This window comes from Equus caballus, unplaced genomic scaffold, assembly GCF_041296265.1.
Source record: "Equus caballus isolate H_3958 breed thoroughbred unplaced genomic scaffold, TB-T2T haplotype2-0000437, whole genome shotgun sequence".
NCBI lineage: Eukaryota > Metazoa > Chordata > Mammalia > Perissodactyla > Equidae > Equus > Equus caballus.
The window spans coordinates 542,147-569,995 of record NW_027222394.1 but is presented as its reverse complement, the minus strand read 5'-3'; the positions used below and the strand labels follow the sequence as shown (position 1 = coordinate 569,995).

Below are 27,849 nucleotides of genomic sequence, written 5' to 3'. Positions count from 1 at the left end.
GAAGGCCATATATTTGAAGGAAATAGGAGAAAATATTTCATTGTGAAAGTAATAAATGTTCCTTTTCAGAAGTCATGTGTATGTTGACAGTCTATGTCTTAAGGTACCATAATGAAACAACGTACACCTCATCTTCTCCCTCTTTTATCTGAGCATTAGGTTAAAATCCATGAAATTCCTAAGCTTAAAAAAACACACAAAAATCAGAAGGAAAGTTTTGGAGGTCATGGATGTGTTCAGCACTTGGTTGTGGGGATGATATGATGGGTGTATGCATATGTCCAAACTAATCAATACACATATAGAAAACGTGTGCATTTTTTGTCTATTACTCATACCTCAACAGAGCTAAAAATTCAAATAAATTCCTAAGTTTACTTTTTGAGGGTATATAAAAGTCAAAATTTCTAATAAAATTCAGATTCTTAATTTCTGAACATAAATAGCATTCCTGCTTTGATGGGTGACCCCACGACTCTCAAAAAAATTAAGAGCAATTGCTACTGTCAATCTCAGTGGAAGTTATTTTCAACACCTCACCACCTCCTTTACACCTCATTATTTAAAAACCAAGGAAATAGTCTTCAGCTTTTAAAATGAAGGAGTAAATGAGTCAGCTTGACATTATACTTTATTCAAGATTTAATGTTAAGTAAAGGAAATAGCTGAGCATGAGCAGAATCCCTTCCATAACTCATCTTTTCTCCTATGCTGATAATAAAAATGACACTCTACTTAAACATAGTTTGCATGATATGTTCTCAAGTAAATATACTTAACTGCTGGACATTTTATTTTGAGATTCTTATTCAATTTCTTCATATTTATCTATAAAACTTATTTGGCATCTTTCATCTTTTTACCATTTTCATCTTTTTAACTTTCGAAGGTTTAACTTTCCAAGAGACTATTTTTTAATGACGAGCTAACTGATGAATTTGTGCACCAACTGTTTTTTTGAGACTGAATATACAAATGGACAAAGGCCAGATCATATATGACAGTATAACTCTGACCCCCAACGTGGGAAGCAAACATCCCAAGAAGCCAAATCACAGCCCCTGCAGCATTCAGCACAGAACAGTCAGCACTTGGTCAGTAACTGCCAGTTTCCAAAACTCTCGTTCTGCTTTCAACACAGGACCGCCAGAGAAAGCCACGTATGCTCCCTAAACCATCACATAGGATGCCTGCCTTCTACTTAGTGAGCTCCAGCTTAACCGTGTCAACAACTTCCAATCAGGCCACCCCTCCCCCACTCCCCTGACCTCTGCCACCCTCTCCCCTCCCTTTCCCTTCTCTCCTCTTCTTGTGCATGCAACAATCCTCTCCTGTCGCATTACAGTCTCTGCAGTATTTTTAACGTGTGATAGAGCAGCTCCTCCCTCAGAGTTCTTCCTGGTCCATATTTTCCTAGCTTAGCTTATGCGTTTATTTTTTCCATGTAGGATCATTTATCTAACTCAACATAAAAGCTCGTTAAAATTTTTATTGGCATTGTATTCAATTTATAAAGTAATGGGACTGACCATTTAATGAAACTTCCTAACTTAAAACATAGACTGACTGGTGAACCCCAGGCCATCAAAGCAGAATGTGTGAATTTAACCCGTGTACCAGCAGGCCAGCCCCTACAGAATTTTTTTTTTTGGAAGATTAGCCCTGAGCTAACTGCTGCCAATCCTCTTCTTTTTGCTGAGGAAGACTGGCCCTGAGCTAGCATCCACGCCCATCTTCCTCTGCTTTATGTGTGGGACACCTGCCACAGCCTGGCGTGCCAAGTAGTGCCATGTCTGCACCTGGGATCAGAACCGGCAAACCCCAGGCCACCAAAGTGGAACGTGCGCACTTAACCAGTGAACCATCAGGCCAACCCCTAGAGAATTTTTTTAACTGAGAGATTTATCTGCATAACAAGGCAAGCTTTATTTATTATACATTTTCTCCCCTCATCTTCCCATAATTTTCCTTCAGCCACTTCCTGCTGCTGCTCACCCAGATGGCTTCCTGCTTCCAAGCTCCCCCATGTGCACTCAGTGTGGACTGGACTTGCAACTGGCAGCTGGTGTGGAGCTGCCTGCTCGAGGGCTGCAGAGCACCATCCTAAGTCTCATCCGCAGCATGACCTACCTGGCCAGCAATACTCAGGATCTGCCACCACTGCACAGGATTGGGGCAGCTGCACTGATGGTTCAGATTGTGGGCAGTACCCAGCCCAATTCCCACTCACTTTTGTTGACCACATGCCTGTGCTGTTTGCAGATGGTACAGATTTAAAAGAGAAGTCATATCCTGCTATTAAAGTGGAACTGTTGGACTGACTTGAGGGATTTTTCAACACCTGTAAAACTAAAGAGAAGCTGGGAGAATTATCAGAAGAGTTCTACAAAAATGAACTACTATCGATTGAAATGTTGAATATACATGTCCCTGCAGTTGCTAAATTGAGACGTCTTTTAGACAGTTCTCCTAGGGAAGATTTACTAGACATTCTGACATCACTTATCCAAACAAGCAACAGAAATGCTCCAAATTTTAGATACTGTGACTCTGGAGGAAACTGTCCAAGATGATGATACCACTCCTGGTGAAACAAATGCAAGAATTGAAATTGCTTTAAAAAAACAGAAAACTTGGGGCCGGCCTGGTGGCACAGTGGTTAGGTTTGCATGTTCTCCTTCAGTGGCCCAAGGTTCGCCAGTTCAGATCCTGGGTGCAGACCTATGCACCACTCATCAAGCCATGCTGTGGCAGGAGTCCCACATATAATGAAGAGGAAGGTGGGCATGGATGTTAGCACAGGGCCAGTCTTCCTCAGCAAAAAGAGGAGGATTGGTGGTAGATGTTAGTCAGGGCTAATCTTCCTCAAAAAAAAAAAAATTATAACAATAAAACAGAAAAAGCGAGAAAGATGATAATAAATGCATTATATGAATATGCCTCAATAGGATTTCACACATCCTAGGTACTTTATTTTCTGGCACATTGTTACGGGATATCATGCACGTGATTTCGATATATCCTGTGTGTTTTCCATGCGTGTCCGACACCTGATTCTGGCGTGTCCGGCAGGTAGTGTCAGTGAATCAGGCACCTGGTTCCGGCGTATCCAACAGGTGGTCCCGGCATGTCTGGTAGGCAATTCCAGCACATGTGACATGTGGTTCCGGCGTATCCGGCAGGGGATTTCGACGTGTCCGGCAGGTGGTTCCAGCATGTCCAGCACCTGGTTCTGGCATGTTTTGCAGGTGGTTCCGTCATGTCGGCACCTGGTTTTGGCATGTGCGACACCTGTGTCTGGTGTATCTGGCAGGTGGTACTCACAAGACTGGCAGGTGGTTCAGATGTGTCTGGCACCTGGTTTTGGCATGTGCGACACCTGCGTCTGGTGTATCTGGCAGGTGGTTCTCACAAGACTGACAGGTGGTTCAGCTGTGTCAAGCAGGTGGTTCTGGCATTTCAGGCACCTGGTTCTGGCCTCTGCTGTACCTGTTTCTGGTGTATCCATCACATGGTTCCAGCGTGGCTGGCACACGGTTCTGGCATATTCGGCAGGTGGCTTCAGCGTACTGGGTGCCTGGTTCCGGCGTATCTGACAGTGGGTTCCATGGTTTCTGGCAGGTGGCTCCTGCGTGTCTGGCATGTGGTTCCGGTACGCTCTGAATGTGGTTCCAGCGTGTCCGTCAGGTGGCTACCATGTGTCCGGGACCTGATTCCATCGTGTGCGGTTGGTACTTTCAGAGTGTCCAGGTGTTGGTTCCAGCATGTCTGGCCGTTGGTTCCCGCATGTCCAGGGTTGATTCCGGTGTGTCCGGCAGGTTGTTCCGGCCTTTTCCAGAAATTGCTTCTGGTGTACCCAGGACCTGGTTCTGGTGTATCCGGCAGGTGATTTTGGCGTGTCCAGCAGGTTGTTCCAATGTGTTACACTGGTGGTTCCGGCCTCCGTGGCAGGTGTTTGTGGCATGTCTGGCACCTGATTCTGGCGTATACGGCAGGTGGTTTCAGAGTATCTGGTACCTGGGTGCGGCACATCCAACAGGTGGTTCCGAAGTGTCTAGCATGTGGTTCTAGTACGTTCGGAAGATGGCTCAGGCATGACCGTTGGGTGCTTCAGGCATGTGCGGGAGTTGGTTCTGGCGTGTCAGAGTCATGGTCCCAGCATGTCCGTCATTTGGTTCCAGGTGGTTCTGGCTTGTCTGGTGGGTGCTTCCAGTGTGTCTGGCGGGTCGTTCTGGCATGTCTGTGTGGTGGTTCCAGAGTGTGTGGTGGGTGGTTACGGAATGTCTACCAGGTTTTTCCAGCATCCAAGGTGCCTGGTTCCAGCGTATCAGGCAGGTGATTTTGGCGTGTCCAGCAGGTGGTTCAGGTCAGTCCGGGAGATGGTTCCGGCGTGTCCAACATGTGGTTCTGGCATATCTGAGAGGTGGCTCCGGTGTGTCCGGCAGGTGGTCCCGTTCTGTCTGGCACATGGTTACGGGGTATCATGCAGGTGATTTCAACGTGCCCTGTCGGTTGTCGAGGCCTGTCTGACACCTGGTTCTTGTGTGCCCGGCAGGTAGTTTCAGTGAATCAGGCACCTGGTTCTGGCATATCCAACAGGTGGTCCCAGCATGTCGGGTACATGATCCCCGCCTGTGCAGCACATGGTTCCGGCGTATCCGGCAGGTGATTTCGACGTGAGCGGCAGGTGGTTCCAGCATGTCAGGCACCTGGTTCTGGCATGTCTTGCAGGTGACTCACTCGTGTCTGGGACTTGGTTCTGGCATTTCTTTAAGGTGGTTCATTCATGTCCAGCACCTGGTTTTGGCGTGTGCAACACCTGTTTCTGGAGTTCTTGGCAGGTGGTTCTCACAAGACTGGCAGGTGCTTCAGGCGTGTCCAGCAGGTGGTTCTGGCATGTCGGGCACCTGATTCTGGTGTGCCCAGCATGTGGTTCCAGACTGTCTGTCAAGTGGTTCAAGCTGGTCTAGCAGGTGTTTCAGGTGTGTCCAGCAGCTGTTTCAGGTGTGTCCGGCACCTGGTTCTGGCCTGTGCTGGACCTGTTTCTGGTGTATCCGTCACATGGTTCCAGCGTGTCTGGCACATGGTTCTGGCATATTCGGTAGGTGGCTTCAGCATACTGGGAGCCTGGTTCCGGTGTATCTGACAGTTGGTTCCATGGTGTCTGGCAGGTGGTTCCTGTGTGTCTGGCATATGGTTCTGGTACATTCGAAAGGTGGTTCCGGCATGTCCAGCAGGTTGCAACAGTGTGTCTGGGACCTGATTCCATCCTGTCCGGTTGATGCTTTCAGAGTGTCCTGGCTTTGGTTCCGGCCTGTCTTGCAATTAGTTCCCACATGTCCGGTGGGTGATTCTGGCGGGTCTGGCAGATTTTCCAGCCTTTTCCAGAAATTGGTACTGGCGTATCCAGGACCTGGTTCCGGTGTATCTGGCAGGTGATTTTGGCGTATCCAGCCGGTTGTTCTGGCGTGTTAGGATGGTGGTTCCAGCTTGTGTGGCAGGTGTTTGTGGCGTGTCTGGCACCTGGTTCTGGCATATTTGGGAGGTGGTTTCAGTGTATCTGGTACTTGGTTCTGGGATATCCAACAGGTGGTTCCGAAGTGTGTGGCATGTGGTTCTGGTAGGTTCAGAAGACGGTTCCAGCCTGTCCGTTAGGTGCTTCCAGCATGTCTGGAAGTTGGTTCTGGTGTGTCAGACTCATGTTTCCAGTGTGTCCAGTGGGTGGTTCCAGGTGGATCTGGTGTGTCCGGTGAGTCTGCTGGGTCGTTATGGGATGTCTGTGTGGTGGTTCCAGAGTGTTCGGCAGGTGCTTTCGGCATGCCTGTCGGGTTTTTCCAGCCTCTAAGGTGCCTGGTTCAAGCATATCGAGCAGGTGAGTTCTTTCTCAGCTTCCTAAAGAGCTGGAAGCAAGACAGTTTGTGGCTTGTCTCCGCTTGAGGGACGGAGGCAGTGCTTTGTGCCGTCCACCTCTCGAGCAATATAGGGCATGGTTGAGAGCAAATGGGCCTTTCTGACATAGGGGTTTTCTGGCACTCTCTCCACGAATGCACAAGGACAGTTGGTTAAAAGCCTCTTGTCTCTATCCTCCTAAGCTTGTGGAATCACAATCATTTGGGCCTTGGCCCCATTGCTTAAGGGGAAGATGTAGCCATCACCCCTGAGCCGGCTTGGCAAGAGGGAAATGTGGCAGAAGCAGAAGTTCTAAAGCAGCGAGTTAAGGGCTGGGAGGAAATGGTGTTCAGCTGCCTGTGTATGAGAGGTTCCCAATATGCTGTAAGAGCACTGTGGAAAGCGACTTCTTTCTCAGCTTCCTAAAGAGCTGGAAGCAAGATGGTTTGTGTCTTGTCTCCCCTTGAGGGATGGAGGCAGTGCTTTGTGCCTTCCACCTCTAGAGCAATGTAGGGCACGGCTGAGAGCAAAGGGGCCTTTCCTCCATAGGTGCTTTCTGACACTCTCTCCTCCAGTGCACAAAAGCGGTTGGTTAAAAGCCTATTGTCTCTCTCCTCCTAAGCATGTGGATGCACAATCATTCGGGCCTCAGCCTCCTTGCTTAAGGAGAAGATGTAGGCATTTTGTCTGAGCCGGGCTGGCAAGATGGAAATGCCCCAAAAGCAGAAGTTCTAAAGCAATGAGTTAAGGGCTCCAAATAAACAGCATTTCAGGTGCCTTTGTATGAGATGTTCAAGGTACACTATAAGAACAGTGTGGCAAGTGAGTTCTTTCTCAGCTTCCCAAAGAGCTGGAAGCAAGATGGATTATTGCTCATCTCCCCTTGAGGGTTGGAGGCAGTGTTTTGTGCCTTGCAATTTTAGGGCAATGTAGGACTCTGCTGAGCAAACTTGGCCTTTCTTCCATAGCTGCTTTGTGAACACTCTCTCCACCCATGCACAAGGGCGGCATGAGAGGTTGCCAGTATGCTGTAAGAGCACTGTGGGAAGCAAGTTTTTCTTAACTTCCAAAGAGTGGTTGGTTAAAATCCTATTGTCTCTCTCCTCCTAAGCATGTGGAAGGACAATCATTCGTGCCTCGGCCGAATGATTCGGGCGGGACTTGTGTGACCCACCTGCCTTAAATGCTGGAACCAACTGTTGGACACTTCAGAAGCATCATCTGGAAACGGTGGAACCACCCACCACAGATGTGAGAATCAGGTCCAAAACGTGCCAGAAGCACCTGCAGGACACACCAGAACCATCTGACTCAAACACCAAAATCACCTGCCGGATACACAAGAACCACTTGATGGACACTCCAGAATCACACGACGGGCATGAAAGAACCATCTCTCAGAGTGCCAGAACCATGTGCTGGAAATGCCGGAACCACATCACTGACAGACATGAACCACCTGCTGGACACGCCTGAACCACCTGCTTCACTCGCCGGAACCACCTTCTGGACAAGCCAAAATCACCTGCCGGATACCCTGGAACCAGGCCCCTTTAGAAGCCGGAAAAAGCCAACAGACATGCCAGAAGCACCTGCTGCACACTCTGGAACCACCATACAGACATGCCTGAATGACCCGCCATACACACCAGAAGCACCCACCAGACACGCCAGAACCACCTGGAACCACCCGCCGGACACACTGGAACCATGACACTGACACGCCAGAACCACCTTGCAGACATGCCAGAAGCACCCAAAGGACATGCTGGAACCATCTTCCGAACGTACCAGAACCACATGCCAGACACACAGGAACCACCTGTCACACACTTCGCAACCACCTGTTGGATATGCCGAGACCATGTGCCAGATACACTGAAACCACCTCCCGAATACGCCAGAACCAGGTGCTGGCCATGCCACAAACACCTGCCAGACAAGCCGGAACCACCAGCCTAACACGCCAGCACAACCTGCCGGACATGCCAAAATCACCTGCTGGATAAACCGGAACCAGGTCCTGGATACGCCAGAACCAATTTCCAGAAAAGGCCAGAGCAACCTGCCAGACAGCCTGGAATCCCCCGCCAGGCATGCGGGAACCAACTGTCAAACACGCCGGAACCAACACCTGGACACACTGAACGCACCAACCACACACGAAGGAATCAGGTTCCGGACACATGGTAGCCACCAGTCGGACACGCCGGAACCACCTTCAGAACATACTGGAACCATATGCCAGACACACAGGAACTACCTGCCAGACACCATGGAACCAATGGTCAGATACGATGGAACCAGGCGCCCAGTACGCTGAAGCCACCTGCTGAACACGCCCAAACACTGTGCTGGACATGCCAGATCCATATGATGGATACACCAGAAACAGGTCCAGCACAGGCCAGAACCAGGTTCCAGAAACAGCTGAAACAGCGGCTGGATACACCTGAACCACCTGTTAGACCAGTCTGAACCACTAGATGGAGAATCCTGAACCACATGCCAGGCACACTGTAACCAGGTGCCCGACACACCAGAACCACCTTCTGGACACGTCTGAACCACCTACAAGTCTTGTGAGAACCACCTGCCGGATACACCAGATACAGGTGTCGCACACACCGAAACCAGGTGATGGACATGACTGACCACCTGCAAGACATGCCAGAACCAGACATGCCAGATGGGGAAGAGGTGATTTTGGGGGAGAGGAGCTTTGTAGATTTCTCACTTGGGCACTTACCTGTTTTGTTCTCCATCCAGGTTTTTTCTGGGAGCAAGTTCTTGAGAAACCTATAATGAAAAGTATGAGCTATCTACATAGGGAGAACTCAGACTTCGTTCAGCAATTCCCTGGGCGTCTGGAGACTCGATAGAATACTTTTTTCTTTTTCCGTTGCCAACACCCATGCCCATTCAGGCCTATGTGAGTTTTTACAATGCTCCTCCAACTGGTCTCCAAACCTCCAGCGTGCCTCATTTCTCTTCATCGTAGAGGACAATAGCAGATCAATGTTTCTGAGGCATGGCTCCACCAGTGCCCTCTCTGATGCGGAAACCTTCCTCTCACTGCCTACCTGATAGACTCCAACTCTCTGCCTTAGCACTCAAGGGCCCCTCCGCCTTTCATGTATCCCACAGTCCTGCCAAACCGAACAGTACCCACTACCCAAAAACACACATTGCATTCTTCTCTTTCACCTCTGCCTGATCAGATGATGGACTTGAAACAAAGCCATCATTTGCTAGTTACGTGACTTTTGCACAGGTCATTTCACCTCCCTGACCCTCAGTTTCTGCATATATAAGTGATGAATAGTAAGATTCACCTCATATTGTTCTTATAAAGAATTAAAATTGACTTAGAGAGCATATGCAAAAACAGCTGGCTCCCTGCCTGACATGCTGCAGTCACCAATAATTATTCGGATCTAAATATTGGCTCATGCCATGCCCTGCTTCTTTTCCTATTAAAACCTTATCCTTCAAAAATCGGTGTGTACCCTTTCTTGAAAACCAGCCCAAGGTGTAAACTGAAGTTCATTTTCCTAAGCTGCTCAGTAACATTTATAACGCAAAGTCTAATGCGTTAGATCGCTTTTTTTTTTTAAGCAAAAGAAGCTAACTCTGGCTAACTTCAGTTTTCTTATTAAAGAAATTGACTAGAAGGATTTACGGTAACTCACATAACTGAAGGGAATTTTTGAAAAAATCAACAAACAAAAAGCAAAAATAAGCTTTGGAAGACACAATAGAGCACAGTGTATAGTTATTATTACTGCCGTTCACCAAATATTGTCGGCTCTTCTCTGGCACACAGAAGGGATGTATCTTCTTGGCCCCTTAAAGTCAAATGTGACTTTGTGAGCCTTTGGCAAATGAAACTTGAGCAAAAATGAGGCTGTCTCTTCCAGACAAACCTTTGGCAAACAGTAGGAGTGTGTTTTTCCTGCCTGGCAGTTGTGCAAGAAGTTGGATCGAGCATCTTTTAGCTGCCATCTACTCAATCCTCTAGACTGAGCAAGGATAATACAGAGCCAGCCCCTGATGACATGGAGCATGTTCGAGAAATAAACCTTGGTTATTTTTAGCTGAGACTTAGGAGTTTGTTGTGAATACAGCACAACATGGACTATCTGACTGATGAAAACATATGTAGGGGAGGAAGACATTTCCTCTTCCCAAGTGTGGGTTCGTCTGGCTGGAGAACGAATTAAATTCACATGAGACAGAAAAGCAAGAGAAAATTAAACAAAGCTTTATGAGGAACCGTGGCCCGGTGCCTTTCTTCCTGAAGGAAGAAAGGGCACCAAAGAAGTGGGGTGCACATAGTGGTTATATACCGCCAAATGGGGTGTTTCACATGTGATTGAAATGTCCCTCCCACAATAGTCACAAGATTGCCCTGTCGGCACTTGATGGACACAGCAGGTAGTGGGTCTGCTATCTCAGTGGGCATGGCAGGACTCAAGTCGATTGTCTGGAGCTGGGCGGTCACAGGTGAGCTCAGCAATCAGTTCCTAGCCTAAGGAAAGATGCTTAATCCTTAAGAAATGCCAACGTTGGGAGGGGGAGGAAAGTCAGTTACAGGAGGTTACCAGACTAGCACAATAAAATGCAGATTTAAGTCCTTGTGCCTTTGGTATTAAGAGTTTTTAGAGAGAAGGTCATCTCCTTTCTTCTTCCTGGTACAGAGAGGGAGGCAACTTTTACAGATAGAGATTTACCTTACAAATGTAAATGTGCCCTAACAAAGGGCAAGTTCCATTCCTCCTTCCCTGTCCCAGTTTATCAAAAGCAATCAGCCTCAAAGAATCCTGATGCCAAAGAGACATATCTTGGGGTGGCCATTTCCAGGTCCCCACACATACATATTACCAATTTCCTGTGCTGTTGACCAAAATGACTTCAGTGAGCCAATATTAGAATTCCTTTTCACAAAGGTGGATAAGTGACAGATTAGAAGTCTACACTGTCCCAGGAGTGTAGACAGATACCATGCTTATATATAGCAAAAATATTTCCTCATTTTGTCCTTTACCTGTCAATAAAAAAGTATATCTATAGAAATCTGGAGGTAAAGCTCCAGACAAAACCAACATGGTGACAAGGAGGAACATTACATACTTGTAAAAGGAGCGACAGATGAGAAAATAATAATAATGGCTGGGAACTTATAGAACCTTGCATTGAAAGGGATCTCATATGGAACTCAGGAAATATTTATAGCTGAAAGCACTACATGACAAAATCTGGTGGATGGAATTAAACAATACTTAGAAGAAAGATACCTTCAACATACGTATCTAAAAAGAAAAATTAGAAACCAATGAGCTGCTTGTTCAAGAAGCTAGACAAAGAGCAAGACAGTAAAGTCAGGAAGAAAGGAAATGAGAAAGAGAAATGCCAAACCTTTGTTTCTACTTATTTGCTCTTTATTTATTGCTATGGACTGAATTCTCTCTCCCCACCATTCATATATGGAAGCCCTGAGCCCCCCTTGTGACCATGTCCAGACACAAGGTCTTTAGGAAGTAATTATGGTGAAAATGAAGTCATAATGGTGGAACCTAAATCAGATAGGACTGTGGCCTCATCAGAAGTGGAAGAGATCTCTCTTTCTGTTTCTTCACACGCATACACACACCCCGCCATCTGAGGACTCAGTGAGAAGGGGACCTTATGCAAGCTGAGGAGAGAGCCCTCGCCAGAACCTGACCATGCTGGCATCCTGCTCTCAGGCTTCCAGCCCCCAGAATGGTGAGAAAATAAATTTCTGTTGTTTAAGTCACCCACGCTCTGGCATTTTGTTATGGGAACCCAAGCTAAGACGCTTATCTTTCACAGTTTGTTCCTAGGTTCTGGTACCAATTCCAATGTGTGTGGGGTTGTGGGTCGGGGGAGTCCCCCCCAGCAACAAGCAATTCTTGGGACACCAGCTGGGTGTCCTACAATTCAACTCGATTCTGACACTATGTACCCAGACACAGCATCACATCCCACAGGTTAAGGGTTCAGCCCCACAAGACTGCCCCCACTGCAGGTGCCAAGAGCAAGTCTGGGTTGTCGCCTATGCTTCTGAGCAACTGGCTGTCAGTAGGAGGTTCTCAAGACTCTCTACTCCGGTTCGACGAATTTGCTAGGGCGGCTCACAGAACTCAGAGAAACCTCTTACTTACTAGATTACCTGTTTATTAGAAAAGAATATGATTGGGAATAGCTCGATGGAACAGACGCATAGGGCAAGACATGGGGAAAGGGCACTGAGCTTCCACACCCTCTCCAGGTAACCACTCTCCCAGAACCTGCACATGGTCACCAACCTGGATGCTCTTGGAAATCTGTCCTTTTGGGTTTTTATGCATAAGCCGTTTATTTATTCTCTTACCCTCAGCTGCTGTTTTTCCTTCCCCATTTATAGCCCAAAGCCAATCAAAGAAGGACATGTGCAGTGTGATGCTGTTCCTGTACATTTTTTAAGTGCATAACAATGTAAGAATTTGTTAACGGAGACATACATATGTATGTCTTGACTATGCATAAAAATGTAATCTTTTGTTAATGGAGCCATGCACATGGATATTCTTGGAATCATAAAGAATGTAATTAATTTTAGGATACTGATACCTATGATGAGGGAGGGAGGAGAACGGGATGGAAATGTGAATTTTAGGTGTGACGGCAACATTTTGCTTCTTAAAAACAGAGATATCGTTGTGGGCTGAATCATGTCCTTGAAAATTCATATGTTGAAGTCCTAACTCCAGGACCTCAAAATAGGGCTGTATTTGGAGAGAGGGCCTCTAAAGAGGTAATTAAGGTAAAGTGAGGTCACATGGGTAGGCTCCAATCCAATGTGACTGATAGTCACGTAAGAAGAGAAGATTAGAACTCAGACACACACAGAGGGAAGACCGTGTGAGGACACAGGGAGAAGCGGCCGGGGAGAGAGGCCTCAGAAGAGACTATACCGGCCAATGCCTTGATCTTGAACTTCAGCCTCCAGAACCGTGAGAAAATAAATTTCTATTGTTTAAGCCACCCTACGTGTGATATTTTGTCATGGCAGCCCCAGCAAATGAATGCAACATCGGAAGCAAATAGGGCAGAATTTAACGTCTGTTCTTTCTGGCTATTGGGGCCGGAGATAGAGGTCATACTATGTACTCTTCTGCATATTTGAAATATTTCCATAATAGTTAAGAAAATAACAAGCAGATCCCGAAAAAGAATAACCAGAGAGTAGAAATTTATGTGTGATTACCTTACAGGCCAAGGTGGGTTTCGTGTTGGGCAGGTGGTTCTCTGCCACAGGGTGTGTCAGTCACCCATGAATTCCCGTCTCTTGGCTCTGCCATTCCTGATGCCTGTATCATTGTCTGCAACCAATCTGCACAAGGAGAAAGAAGGAACACGGAGAAGACACACCTGCTTTCAAAAGTTCCAACCTGGAAATGGCACACACCACTTCCACTCCCATTGCATTGGCTGAAACATAGTCACACGCCACACCTCACTGCAAGTTGCTGGGTGACTGCCTTCCTGGGCACCCAGGACAAGGGTGTGGACAAACAGCCAGTAGTCCCACCCACAATGTCATCAGGTTGACCCTGGTCTTCATGCTGCTGCTCAGTCAACAGTGTGTCTGCCAGGTCTATGGTTAGGGTTTAGATATTTTACAAAGGCACGGGGTTGGGGGTCATGGTTTGGGACTTCAAAGAGGAGGAAGCCAATTCACAAGGAGAGAGAAAACCAAATGTTTGCTGGGCCATCTCTAAACAAATGAGAGAGAACTTGTGTAAAATGGGCCCGGCTAGGTACCTTCTTCTCTACCACATCTAGAGTTCCCTACGTTGACAGCTCCTTCCTGGAACAGGCCTTCTGTCTTAAATTCTTTTAGGCAGTTAGGGGCAAGGCCAAAGTTTCTTTTATATATAAATTTTATGTGTATATATGTAATTTATATAACTAAATAAATGAATTTAAATATAGATACAATGGATTATATATTCTATTATATATCAATATTAATATATATTATATATATATAGATAATCTCCTTGGTTCTCCAGAGAACCCTGACAAATACAGGAGGAGTTAATACTCTTTTATCGATGGCATTTACATTTAATCATTTGAAATTCTTAGTTATGACATTGTTATGGCTTGCAAGGAAGTGTCCTTTTCAGTGTTTCATTTAGAGGCCTCAAGATAGCAATTTTAAAAAGTTTCCCATTTTATTTGTTTGGTTTGATAGGCTTTTTCCAATTGAGTGCACAGATAAGCCAATGTAGGAATTTCAAAGGAGCCCCATTTAGGCCAGTGAAGCTTTAAATCACCCTGAGTAATCTGAGCCCAGTGGGACAAAAATCTACATGTAGAAGGTCTGTATTCTTTAAAGACATAACCAGCAGGAGTCCCAGAGTGGGGCTGTTCTTTGGTGGTCCTCTTAGAAAATGGATTTCTCATTTGTATGAACTTACCAAAGGATCAAAGGCCCAAAAAAGGAGTGAAAGAAACAGAAGTTTCTAACAAAGCTGACAATGGAAGGATGGCCAGAACCACTATCAAAGGATGCCTACATAAAGAGTCTGGACCTCTACCAAAAATGGGAGGTCCAGGCCCAGGAGGACTTACCACCAGGAACCAGAGCCACCAGGAGGAGACGACAGAGCACAAAAGATTCTTTGCAGGCGCCTTGCTTGTGTCTGTGAAGTGGCACCAGAATTGAAGGTCAGTAGCTAGGGATCCCACTTCTGTCACCATGTAAAGTCAGCAAATAAGAGGCATAAACTGCAAAAGAACCAAAAAGTTTATTTGGGGTCTCAAGAATTGCAATTCAGGAGATGTAGATTCGAGTAGAAGCTCAAATGTGCTCCTAGGAAGACAAAGGAGGCAGGGGTAGATAAAAGGAAAGGACACAGGCTTACAAAGGTCTACAGTGAACAGATAATGACTGGTTCTGGCATGGGGTGAGCTGACTTGCCAGAACATAGTTGGTCCTAGGCAGACTGCCCCTTCTTGGAATGAGGAAACACTTCAAGATGTGACCTCTGCTGTCAGGTAAAGCTCAAAAGTTCAGTTAACATCTGGTGGTGGATGTGGTGTACAAGCATAAGCCCCACTTCCTTAATGGCCTCCCAGCTCCATTTTAGAAGCCTTGAAAATGGTACTCCATTTTGTCATTGTCATCCACCACAGTCACGCACCACGTAACAATATTAACGATGTTTCGGTCACTAATGGGCCACATATATGACAGTGGTCCCATACGGGTAGCACCACATAGCCTGGGTGTGTAGTAGGCTCTACCACTTAGGTTTGTGTAAGTACACTGTGTGATGTTCACACAACAGTGAAAGTACCTAATGATGCATTTCTCAAAACATGTCCCTTTCATTAAGTGAGGTATGCCCGTACTGATTTTAGTCTTGTGAATGTTGAATAACGAATCATTCATTTCAATTATTGGAGTCAGCCCCACTGGCTGAAGACGGTAATGGCTGACTGAAGCAAAAAACTAAAATTTGTTATTCAACATTCACAAAACCAAATGAGTAAAGAACTTTAAGTTCTATATCAGGGTTCATGTAAGGCAAAAACATTCTAAAGGAAAGATGGATTTGAGGACATATATGATTCTGAGTGTAAATGTCTGGGTACAAGCAAAAATTCCAGGGAGCATTTCAGACTTTCGAGGCAGTGGAATTGGTGAAACCAAAGTCAAGCTCTCCAAACAGTCAAGGGGGCCCAGGTAATATCTGGAGTACAGGCGGAACAGGCAGAAAATTCCATTAATGTAATTGTATGATATGATGAACGGACAGAGTTGGAAAATAGGATGGCAGGGTAGGGCAGAGGGACCTGGAGGGCCCAGGATGGATGGAGAGATCAGCTGGGCTGGTGGGGGGAAGGGGCCATGGGCACACCCTCTTCATGTCCCCTCCCCCACCCTCTGAAACCCTTTGTGACACTTCAGTGCTCTGTGATGCAGGCCTGGGATTATAGGCAAGTGTGGACACTCTCAGAGCTCAGTTGCCTCAGGCAGCCTTGCGATTCAGAAAATGGAGTTCAGTCAATGGAATGTTCTCTCATTTCTGAATAGCCACATTGAGTTGTTTTTGAGCATCTGCTCGACATTCTTAGATAGTGACCACAACCTCACCATCGTGTGTGGGTTGTGGTTGCTTCTTCTGTTCCTGTGCTTCCTGGTGGGGATTCCATCTTTACCAACCTTCTGGAAAACCAAAATCTACCAAAAGGTAAGGATCCCTGGGCAAGCCACCAACAGGGATTTTTTATTGTTGTTTCCATTTCCAGTCCCACATTTTTAAATGAGTTGGTCCAGAGAGACTCCTAAGATGGCAAGTCTGAATAGAGGATAGAACATCATCCTTCTAGGGGAATAGGCCAGGCAGGACTAGGGGTTCAGCTGGGACTGTTTCCCATTTAAAACTCACAGACCATCTGGGTGTGGTGGAGGATTCCTGGATAAAACCCCATCACTGATTTCACGGCCCTGCATTGGGTTATTTAGAGAGTTTGGGATCTGTGTAGGAGAACACTGTTCCCAACACTGGATCATGAGTCACATTCCCATGTCGGGAGTCATTCGACCAAACTGTCCTTTGTATTGGGCAGATCAGGAGAGCAGGGCTGAGCCTCTGAGCAGACACTGGAGTGTGAGCTCTGTCCCAGGATACAGGGTCCCATCTGAGGAAGCACAGATGTGACTGTGGGCCTCAGAGGCTATGCCCTCCTTGAGCAGAGGACTTCTGACTGAGAATATCAAGTGTGGACTCCAGCCAAAAATCCTCCTTCGAGTTTTTCAAAGAAGGAAAAATTGAAAGTATCTTATCACCTTTAGAAATTCAGAAAGAGAAAGAACACAAAGTGCTAGTAATAAAAATGGAGAGTGACATTAATCTTGGATGAATATCTGAGTTTCCTAGAGAGAGGAGCAAGCCAACTAAGTCCTCGCTCCTCATTCTTTTCTTTTTGTTCTCAGCGTCAGGGCAGAGCCAAGAGGAGAAGAAGAGGTGGAACATCAAGTGGTAAGGTTCCACCTATCCCACCTGAGCTCTCCAAGGGTGACCCTTCCTGTCCTCTCCATGAGGTCCCAGGTCCATGGTCTCTGAGGATGTCAGTCGCTAGATAGAGTCCCTCTCAGAAGATAGAGGCCTCAGAGGAAAGGCTCATGGGAAGGTAGTCAGAACCCGAGACATTTCTCAGACTCCTGCTCTGCCCAGCTCTGGGCATGAAGCAGTGATGGGCCTGGACAATGGGTGTTGCCCAGTGGGTGGCTGTGGGAGAAGTCAAGAGTCAGAACTTCTGTCTCCTGACCTTGTGAAACTACGTTGACTTCCTGGATGATCAGACTCCTCGAGGTAACCATTGACCTATGTTCCTCACATGGTGGTTTTGAACATCCCATGGGATAATGTATGTGACAGTACTTTATAAATGAAGCAACAAACACATGTGAACCTTATTAATATTATCATTGACCATTTGACCACATCTACTGATTCTTGGGGCTTTCAGAGTTAACAGCCCGTTAATATCCCAAGGGTCTCCCCTAAAGGGACTCCTGTGTAACACCTATGCTTCTACCTTTATTACATGTAATTCACTCTTCTGGTTTCCCAGGTTGGAGAGATTACCAGAGGGAAACAGAGGAGAAAAGGAGGCTAATTTCTATTCTGAAAAGGTGACTAGTCTTTTCTTTCCTGATCCCTCTTTAACACGTTCTCTGCAATTCCAGGGATTCAGTACAGCCTGCAGTAGTCATGGGAGGGGTTTGCCATAGGAACGGGTATGTGAATGAAGGCCTTGGGGTGAGGGCTGCTGAGTGTATGGTGAAGTCATAGACGTGGGGCATTGTGAAGGGGCAGCAGGCTTCAGGTGGCCCCTCCCCTGACAGGCCAGCAGGTCCTCCTTTCCTTGTTCTGGTCCTGGCTACAGTTTTCTACTTCCTGTCTCCCGCAGGCCCCTAGGCCGGCCTCTCGATACCACCCGCTTTCGTCAACTATTATGCCCAGACCCCTCCTGTGAGGTCTGTAATAGCACAACTGCTGAGATCAATCGGCTCCTGGAGGACCTGGAAGATGATACCGCCTCTGTGTCCTCTATGGCTTCCACAGCTTCTGGGACTGAGTCATCATTCACTCTGTCCTCTGCCTTCTCAGAAGTCCCTCCAGGAGACCTAACACCATCCCCTCCAGCTGACCCTTCCCCACCGCCCCCCTCCGTCCTCTCACCTTACCCAATGACACCCTTAGCTGACTTTCTTTCACCCTCACCACCGGGTCACTCTATGCCACCAGAGCCTTTTCCTCCCTTGGAGTCCAACTTCCCAGCAGACCGTTCCCCACCCCAACCCCTTGCCCTTCCCCCTCTCCTACCACATGACACCCAGGCAACGGGTCCTATTCTCCAACCAGAGGCCACTCTGTCTCTGAATACGATCTTCTCTCTTGACCGCACCCTTTCCCAAGATATTAACCCCTTACCAAATTTGTCCCAGATAATCAATCCCACTGATTCACTGGCTTGTCATCACACACCACCAAGCCTGTCTGTCTCACCACCGACAGACCACCCTTTAACTGTGACTCAATCTAAATCGGTTTCCATCTTATTGAAGTCTGTTCCAGAGAACTCATCTCCAGATAGCCCTGGTGGGTTGTCCACTTACGTCCCAACAATCAGAGGCACTGACCATTCAAGCCTGTCAATTTCAGAATTATCCTGGTGGCAAGCTTGTGCCAAAGACTTGTTCTTAGCACCTTCCACCTTGGCACCATGTGATTTTAATCGAGAGTTTCTTGCCCTCCATTCTTCAGAGTCCTCTCTGGAGAGACACCCTACAGCTAACCTTATAGAGCCTGGTAACCTCTCATTTCTCAGCCCTCGGGTCCTGGCACTCCTGGAGAGACAAGTCCAAAAGAGGAGGGATTTCCTGATGTGGAAGGAAAAGGAGAAGGAGAAGGGTTCTTTTCCAAAAAAACTTAGGCCAGGCCACCAACTAAATCCTTCAGGGAAAATGTTAGAGTCAAATGCTGATGAGTGTGACTTAGCATTCTCCCCTCCTTTTTGGAGCAGTGCAGGCAAACCAAAGGAGCTGCACATGCATGAGCAGCCCCCATATCCTAAAATCTTGGAGGACCATTTACAGGAAAAATGTATGCAGCTCTTCTGGGGTCTCCCATCTCTGCATAGCGAGTCCTTGCCCTCTGCTATCCGTGACTCAAGTGACTGCACCACAATCTTCCTTTTTAATACCATCTCAAATGCCTCCATGGGCCAAGAATCCCCAGTACCTCTCCATCGCCCACCTCCATCCTTGCCTGAGATCCAGCCCCAACCCTTGCCTCAAACCCTGCCCCAATCCCAGTCCCTACCTCTCACTCAGGTCAAGTCCCAGGCCCACCTTAAATCCCCACTCCCAATCCTACCATCTGGTCCTCTACCCCAGATAAGGATCTGTGGAGTGTGTCACCATAGACCCCAGGATGAATCAGAGTCTCTCACCTCATCTGAAATTCGACAGCTGGAATGGAAAGTGTTGCAGAAGCAACAGGAAAGTTTGTGGGGTTCCCCCTCTGTAGTCCAAAGATCTCAGGAAGAATTTTGTTCTTCAGCTCCCAACTTTCCTTACCATCAGGCCTCCCAGGCCCATGCCTCCATCTCCGTCCTTCCCGTAGAGTTTCCTCTCAGTGATGAGCTGAGGAAGAAACTGGAACATCACCTTCGAAAGAGGCTCATCCAACACCGGTGGGGCCTACCCCGCAGGATCTGTGAGTGTCTGTCACTGATGATGCCTCCAAGAGATTTCTCAGAGATAGCTAAGTCAGAGAGCAATCGTGGACTCTCACGGATCTCGGTGAGCAAAGATCTAAATGTTGGATTGAGCCAATCCAAAAGCTTCCATGAGAGGGGTTCAGAACTGCTTCAGGTAGAGAAGGAGATGGGGAAGGATCAGGGGCATAGCCCAGAGAACGGCCCAAAAGCTCATCTGTTGAGTGACCCAGAGCGCTCTTCAGATAAGGATCCGGCATATGACTCTGAGAAAGACCTAAATAGTCACGTGGCAAGTCTGTCAGGGAAACATTCAAGGGCCTTGGAGGAAAGTCTAGATCAGAAACAACTTGAAAATGTCCTGAAAGCACATTTGAGCAAGAAGTTTGAGGAAATCAGTGAGGCTCGGCTCCCTGGGACGGTGCGCAGTTCATGGCATGCCAGCAAGCAGACATTGCTGCTTTCTGACAAATCCCGCACCCAAATAACACAGAGGAGTTTGCCACCTTCAGTGGGTGGGGACTCCTCCCTGAATACCTTCCAGGAGCTTTGCTTCATTGATTCCAGTGCACAACAGATGATGGAAACCCATATTAAAAGCTTTCGTATGAGAATGGAGTGGGGCCTTCCCTGCAGGGTCCTTGAATCCATACAGGCGTTTAAATCGGAAGATGCTGCATCCCAGTCCTTGACCTATTTCTACTGTCCCCCCTCAAATAACCCAACTTTGGAAGTGGACTCCAAATCCGAGGGCTTCGAGCCCCATAGAGGAAGCTCTAAATCTGTTCTTCAAGAAAAAGCGGAAACAACAAATTCAGCCCTGGTCCTGGATCGTCTTTGCCCTGCTACTTCACCTATGGGCAGGCAAGGACAAGGGGTGCCGAGACAATCACCCTCTGGTATCAACCAAGAGATTGCAGAGGTTGTTCAGAGGAGTCAGGGTGCCAGGCAGACTCATCTGTCTGTCACATGTGGCATCACAGGCAAAGCGAGTCAGAAATTTACTCAGCTAGGCAACAGATGCCCCCCAGAGCTGCCTGCAAGGCAAGCTGGTGCCAAACATGAGACAAAGGATGAGAGAGTGAGTCCCAGTGATAGAAGAGAAGGGCGACAGGACAAAAAGATGAAGTCGGAACCCTTTTCCGTGCACAGCACGGCCAGGGACATATTCAGGGCCAAGGAGCTCAACGCTCTGCAGTCAAAAACTGCTAATGTGTTGACAACCAGCAAGCCAGGAAGCTCCCAAAGGATACGTGAGAATCACAGTAAAATAGAAATTACTGGGACCATTGAAAGCCCTGCACCAAAAAGACAAGTTCCCCAAGACCCGAAGTCATCGGATCTTAAGGAACATCTGTTTAGGGAATTAAAGGCGAAACTAGAGATGAGGAATCAGAGCCAGGTCCAAGGCCAACACACTGACAGGTCCCCTGCCTCAGAGAGTTTGACTTACAAGGCCTCACTGACTCATGCCCACGGTGTCTCCAGTGGGGACATGGGAGCTTCCCAGGTGCTGCATGTCCATCTGGAGGACACTGGGATCAGCAGGAAGCAGCGGCAGGAGCCTTGGGTCCCCAAGAAAGACCGAAAGAGGTACGAGGATAAGAAATTCCCACCAGCTACAATGAGAGTGAGCCCTCCGGGCACTAACAAAGAAGAGCTTGGTGGAGGGGATGCAGGGTTGGGGACATCCCAACCTACAAGAAAGAGTTTCCCTACTCGGATCACAGCATCAGAGGAGACGCGTGGGAGCAAGTCTTCCCAGACCTCATCACAGAAGGCACAGCCTCCTCCTGAAAGTCTGTTCAGAAAAAAGATGAACCACATTTTTCAATGGCTTCGTCCTGGGACAAAAGGCAAAAACCAAGAACATCCCCAGGAAAAGGGCAGCCCCATATCATCTGCACAGAGCAGAGGCCTGGTTAAAGGGAGAGCTGCCGTTACTGGGACCACCACGGCTCAGAAGACCAGGACGGTTCCTGGGAAGTTCCCAGTGGAGAAACTGGGGCAGCGGTGTGCAGCAGAGGTCACCCGCCCTCAAGAGCCCCTTCCTTCCCTGAGGAAGTTTGTGAAAACTGACCAGAAGGCAGAAGAGCAGGCCCAGGCAGAGCCCGTCCAGGGGCATCCTTCCAACTACAGGGCTCCCTCCTGTAAAGTGCCAAGCACCAAGTCCTGCCACCAAGAAGTTGTCTTTGCTGGCCAGAATTATCCTACATGTTCTAGACGGATCAGAGACCAGAACAGACACCCTCAGAAAGTCATGGCGTTTAAAGATCAGCTATTGGATCAGAAGCGTCCCTTATCTGTGCCCCGCAGGGAGCATGTGCCCCATCCAAGCTCCACCTGCAGGCGTCAAGCCGGCCCAGGGGCCTCCAGCTGTTCTCACCACTGCTAAAGGCACTATGTTTAGGGATCCGTCTCTATGCCAACAGAAAACGCTTTTCCAGCGTTTCGAGAGCGGAAAATTTCCCACCGCAAAATAATTCCTTCTTGTGGAGAATATTAATTCTCCCCAATAAATGATTCTCTAATAATAGTGATGTCTTTTCTGTGTCCTGTGTTGGGGGCATGGGTTTCAGGTAACTCAGGGCTTGTGCTTAGGGAAAAGGAGGAGTGAGTTCAGCTCTTACTGATTGCTTCCTCTGGCTTCTAAAAGGTCACCAGTGCTCTGGAGCTCTTGTTGACAAAGAGATATCACGTGCCCCCAAAAGCCCATTTCCTCCCTGATGAAGTTTGAGGAGGTGGGCTCTGCCTCCTGCCTCTTCGCTTAGCCTTAACGAAAGTGTAGGGCAGCCCACACCTTCCGCTCACTGAATGTTTTACATCCTTCAGAGAGTAGGGAAGACAGGTGTTCTCTATCCGAAGAGGGTCAAGAATAGGTATGCAATTCATAAAACAACAATGAAGAAAAAACAGTGGCTTCATCATGATTTAGAGGTCAGTGACCAGAGGACCCCACAGGTGGGTGAACCCTGAATGGGATTTGGGGGGTGGGGGAGGGTATTGCTGCAGTGGATCCTGGGCTGGTGGGGGAGGGGCTAGGAACAGCACAGACGCGCCTTAAGAATCTGTCATGCGAGTCATATTAATGTGTTAGGGAAGAATACTTTAAACTTTACATTGAGGTTTCCCTACTGGAAAGTCACCTGGGGGAAGTGGTTCCCCTCTGTAGGTATTTCTTCAGACTGCCAAATGATATTTTGTTGCAGAGCAAAAGCATCACTCAGCTGCCAGTAGTAACAATGTTGACCAGGTAGCCACCTACCTCCCAGGATAAAATAAAGCTGAGAGTGAGGAAAAGATGACTTGGAGTAAGCGAGGAGGGAAGAAAAAATGAAGAGGGGAAAGAAGGACCTTGCTGGTAGAACAAAGCTTTATGCCTCATCATCCATATGGTGACCCTGTCCTGTTCCCCCCGCCCCCTCCTCAATCTGATCCAGGCATCACCACCTTGAGGCTGATCCAGGCACTGCACAGCACACTGATGCCTTATTCCAAAAAGGCACTGCGCTGTTCTTTGAATACTAAACAATATCTGCAGGGAGGTCATCAGGCATGGCATCCCCCTCTTTGGGGAAGGTGATCTTGCTGCCTTCCTTCCATCTATGCTTAATAGGAATATACAAGATCTTGCCCTTAGTGTGTACAGTTCACCTATCAGGATGGAAGTGCCGCCTCTGATATTCACGGCCTTGGTGGAGCCATGGCTGGTCTCCCCCAGAACACCTGCAGCTCATGAACCAGAGGTGAGTCCCAGACTATGCACCAGGTTACAGATATATGGGGGTCTCACCATGGACTGCACACATACCCACCCTTACAATAGGGGTTTGGAGGAAAGGCAACTGCACTTAGACAGACTGGGACTCAAAAATTGGCTGAGTGTCAACTGGGGCAAAATTCAAAAAGCATTATGATGGTGAGCGTTAAATACATTAAGTTGTAGACGTCTAAGTAAAATAAAGAGGGCTACAAGGGTGGAAAAATAAAATACCAATTTTGTTTTCTAAAAACAACATGATTTTAAAAATGGAAGGGAGGAGAAAAAGGGAAAAATAGAATAAAATGATCTATAAGTAATAAGAGGGGGTCAAGATATAGGTGACAAACGAAATAAGACTCTGAGTAAGGGAAAGGAATCTGAGGACATTAGAAAAGATACAAGTATAATGGTAACTATTGTAACAAAACCGAACACGCACGCGCGCGCACACACACACACACACACTACACAAATGGGGTGAGTATCCCAGAGGGCACTGGAGGTAGTTTTCCCAGAAAGGCTTGTGAATGCTAGGTGTTAAAACAAAAACCAAAAACAAAACCGGTGTCCACTACAGCCTCTCTCACTCCACACTTGTATCTTCTTGTCCAGAGTTATGCCATTGAACCCACAATGTCTGAAACTTGAGGTCAAAGAAAGAATGCAGATTCTGTGGAGGTCCTGGGAGGGGGATGGGGCCCAGGGCAGGAGACTTGAAGAGGTGAGGAGGCCATGGAGGGCTCTACCATCGATGTGGATAGACTGGCCAAAGACCAGCCTCTCAGTTTCTACATCATCTCATCTTAGGGTCCTTTCCTTCCATTCCAGTGTAGTTACTGCCACACTCCAGAGCTTATCACCAGGAACACTTCAGCCATCCAGATTATTACAGTCGGACATTCCACCCCTTGGCCTCGTCTCTCATTCTTCTGATTCATATGCCCCTTGTTAACTTTTCAACTCCAGGCCCTTCATTTTTCCACTTACTCCTTGTCTGTCGGTCAAGCTCTTGTTTACATTTCCTCCCTCTCCGGGGTAGACTTGATGGTCTGTCAGCTAACCAACATTTAAAAAGCTCCGCTACTAATGGCCCCATCCAATCCCTTTTAATCCTTCCTGTCTGGCAAAATCCCATCTCTCTGCCTTTCCCAGAAATGCCTTCCTATAACTAATTGATCACCATTGGATTAAATCTCACAATGGAGTCTACCGATGCCACAGTAAATTCAGCCCCAGCACTAGCTGGAAATCACTCACTCATTCCACAAAGAATTATCCCATGCTTACTAACATGAGAACAAGACAAATGCAGCTTAGGTCGCTGATTCCTTACTCCATTCTCTCTCCAGGGACACTCACATTTATTTCAAATCTCCTCCACTTTCCTCAAATTTAGGCTGTCTCCATTTGCTCAGTAGATGTGCTTGACCACTGATTACAGAGGTACTAGAAGTCATGAGACGGGAACTTTCCGTCAATAAAGCTTCACAAAAACCTTTTCCCATTCCTCCTTTCCTTCTTTCCTGTTATATGAAGAGAGGTTTCCTTCCTAACCTCAATGATTACACTTCCTGAAATGTCCTTACTGAGAGAGCTAAACCCTCGTCTTGACGGACTGAGCCCCCTTGCCAGGTATCCTCTCCCCTCCCTCTCTTTAGGAGGCACCCAGCTTCTTTCATTATTTTAACCTTTCTATTACAGAAATGTTTAAACATGCACAAGAGCAGTGGAACGTCCCATGTACCCCTTACCCCACTTTCACAGTTATCATCTGGCACGTGTGATACGGCCCGTCTCCTACACTACGGTTAAGGGGCAAAAGCCCATGGGAACATCCTGCCATCCGTCTCTCAGGTGTATGCTTTGTGCCCATGTCACAGCTCTCGCGTTTCTTTGACATTTACTACCTGTGGAGCTCACTGACCCAAAACAGATGGACAGAGCCATGGGGAGGAAACGCACTGAGCTTCAGATGCTCTGGCCATCAGTTCTGCTCAGCCCTGTAGTCAAGCCTGAGAAGTCACTGAGTTAACTCCTCCCTCCACCCCACGCAGAAAGGAATCTTCCTAAGCAAATGCAGTGCACGGTGTTGCAGTCCCTCAGTCACACAGTGACTGCAGCACGTAGAGAGCACAGAAGGAGAAAACTGTACATGTGATAAGGACTTCACATCACCACGCAAGTGTTTTCAAAGATTTAGAAGAAAGTTTCTTTCCTGTAATACATTTAAAACGAGCTACTGTATGATGAGTTAAACACAGGAGATCAAACACTTTTTTATCTCCTCTCCTTCCCCAAAAGTAAAATATTACATGAAAAGATGCTCCACAGCATTAGTCACCAGAGAAATGCAAATCAAAACCACTGTGAGATAGCACTTCACACACAGGATGGCTACAATCAAAAAGTTAGAAGGCCGAGAAACTGAAACCCTTCTATGCTGCTGGTGGGTATGAAAAATGGTGCAGCTGTTTTGGAAAACCGTCTGGCAGTTCCTCAAAAGTTAAACACAGAATTACCATATTACCTAGAAACTCCACTTCTAGCTATACACTCAAGAGAAATGAAAACATATGTCCACACAAGAACTTGTACACAAATGTCCATAGCAGTATTATTCATAACGGTCAAAAGACGGAAACAACCTAAACGTCCATCAACTGACGAATGGGTAAATAAATTACGGTATATCCACACAATGTAATATTTTTTGGCAATAAAAAGTACTGATACATGCTACAATATGCACAAACCCTGACAACATTATGCAGAAGTGAAAGAGGCCAGTCACAAATAACCTCATATGATTCCATTCATACGAAATGCCCAGAACAGGGAAATCTAGAGAGAGAGGAAGTAGACTAGTGGTTGCTTAGGGCTGGGGGGATGAGAGGACAGGGGCATGACAGCTAAAGGTTATGAAGTTTCTTTTTGAAGTCATGAAAATGCTTTAAAATTGACTGTGGTGATGGTTGCCCATCTGTGAATATACTAAAAATCATGGAATTATACACTTTAAATGGGTAAGTTGTATAGTATGTGAACTATATTTCAATAAAGCTGCCAAAACAAGTAAAGGATTTAAAAAGAATAAGGCCCTTGAAGATGACAAGAAGGGGAGAAGATATGACAAAAGATGTCAACACAATTTTTGAAGATGGAAATCTGGTGCAGGAGTGGTAACTGACTAGCAGAGCAGAGGAAGTGCCGGCAAACCAACTCACACCACAAAACCCCAGAAGACGGACGACCCAGTGGCACCAGATAAGGAAGAAATTAAGGGTTTCATGCTGTACACACGTTGAATATTTTGTTCTTTCCTTGGTTCTCGTTTTATATTATGTATAATTTTTTTAAAAAAAATTTTGGGGGGGATGCTCTTTTCCAGTATTTTGTGAAACCCTGTTGAAATGTTAGCACACTTTAAATGTGCAAAGAGGATCCAGGGTTTCTTGCCTGGGACAGAACCTGCGACAACTGTTTTAAAGTCACCATTGCACACTTCTGGGGTCTGGGTAGGCTAGCGATGGCAGGTGCGGGAATCAAAGCCAGAAATTTCAAAGGTTAGGCAAAATTTGGGACAACAGCCAACGGTCCATTTTTAAAATGTATTTATTTAAAGATAAACTTGTGGAAAAGTTGCATGGATGGTAAACAACCATACACCCTTTATCCAGGTGTACCCATTAGTATTTTGACCCATTTTCGATATCTCTCCACTTTGTCTCTGTCTCCGCTCCCTCCCTCCCCTTTCTCTCTATATCAGCACACACACACACACACACATGGATGTCCATGAATGTGCCATGTCCGCGCCCGGGATCCAAACCGGCGAAACGCTGGGCCACCAAAGCGGAGTGTGCAAACTTAACCACTCGACCATGGGGCCGGCCCCACATGAAACTATTGTTGGTGGAGCTTATCTTGCTCAGACTTTAAAGGATGATTTGACAATCATGAGTCCTGGGGACCTTAGGGGCAGTCAGGACCAGACTTGCTATAAAAAAAACAATGCCAGAGAAGCAAAGATACATAGAGGGATTTGTCTGAACAGAGACCTCCTGCAGTCGAGGGAGGGTACATGAGAGGGGTGGGCTTGAAGTGTACCTTCCTTTTGGGTAGAGACGATGGTGAAGCTGTGGATGAGGGAGAAGACAGGGAAAGAAAGGAGCTGTCATTACTGGTAAACCCTCTCACATGGGAGGGAAAGGATTGGGTGTCTGCGGCCAAGATAGATTCATCAGACTCAGCGAGGGAATGCGGGCAGGCAAAGGGAGGACATGACACAGGGCTTCATTCCAGCAGTTTAGCACTAAACAATGAAGCTGTAAAAGTTATACCTATTAAATGACTAGCTAGCGTGGGGGGAGATGAAATAAACATATATCCAC

At 47.0% G+C, this 27,849-nt stretch overlaps 1 protein-coding gene and 1 long non-coding RNA gene across 8 annotated transcripts in view; one reads left to right on the top strand and one right to left on the bottom strand.

The window, feature by feature from the left end:
• Positions 1-1,907: 1,907 nt before the first annotated feature.
• LOC138922972 (uncharacterized) overlaps positions 1,908-27,849 on the bottom strand; it is a 177,401-nt gene continuing 151,459 nt past the window's right edge. For 2 of the 7 annotated variants that reach the window (XR_011436087.1, XR_011436089.1), the window contains 4 exons: positions 14,533-14,688; positions 13,160-13,285; positions 8,639-8,688; positions 2,946-3,269 (listed from right to left, as the gene is read on the bottom strand). This is a non-coding gene — a long non-coding RNA (uncharacterized lncRNA). Of the gene's footprint in view, positions 7,174-8,638; positions 8,689-13,159; positions 13,286-14,532; positions 14,689-27,849 lie in introns of all 7 variants that reach the window. The other 5 variants (XR_011436088.1, XR_011436084.1, XR_011436085.1 and 2 more) reach the window with 5 other exon arrangements.
• Positions 15,901-22,226, top strand: LOC100063063 (spermatogenesis-associated protein 31D4). Its single transcript, XM_023634681.2, has 4 exons — positions 15,901-16,157; positions 16,904-16,949; positions 17,545-17,605; positions 17,884-22,226. Exons 1-4 carry the CDS (start codon positions 15,960-15,962, stop codon positions 22,088-22,090), a joined length of 4,512 nt encoding a protein of 1,503 aa, XP_023490449.2. The 5' UTR covers positions 15,901-15,959; the 3' UTR covers positions 22,091-22,226.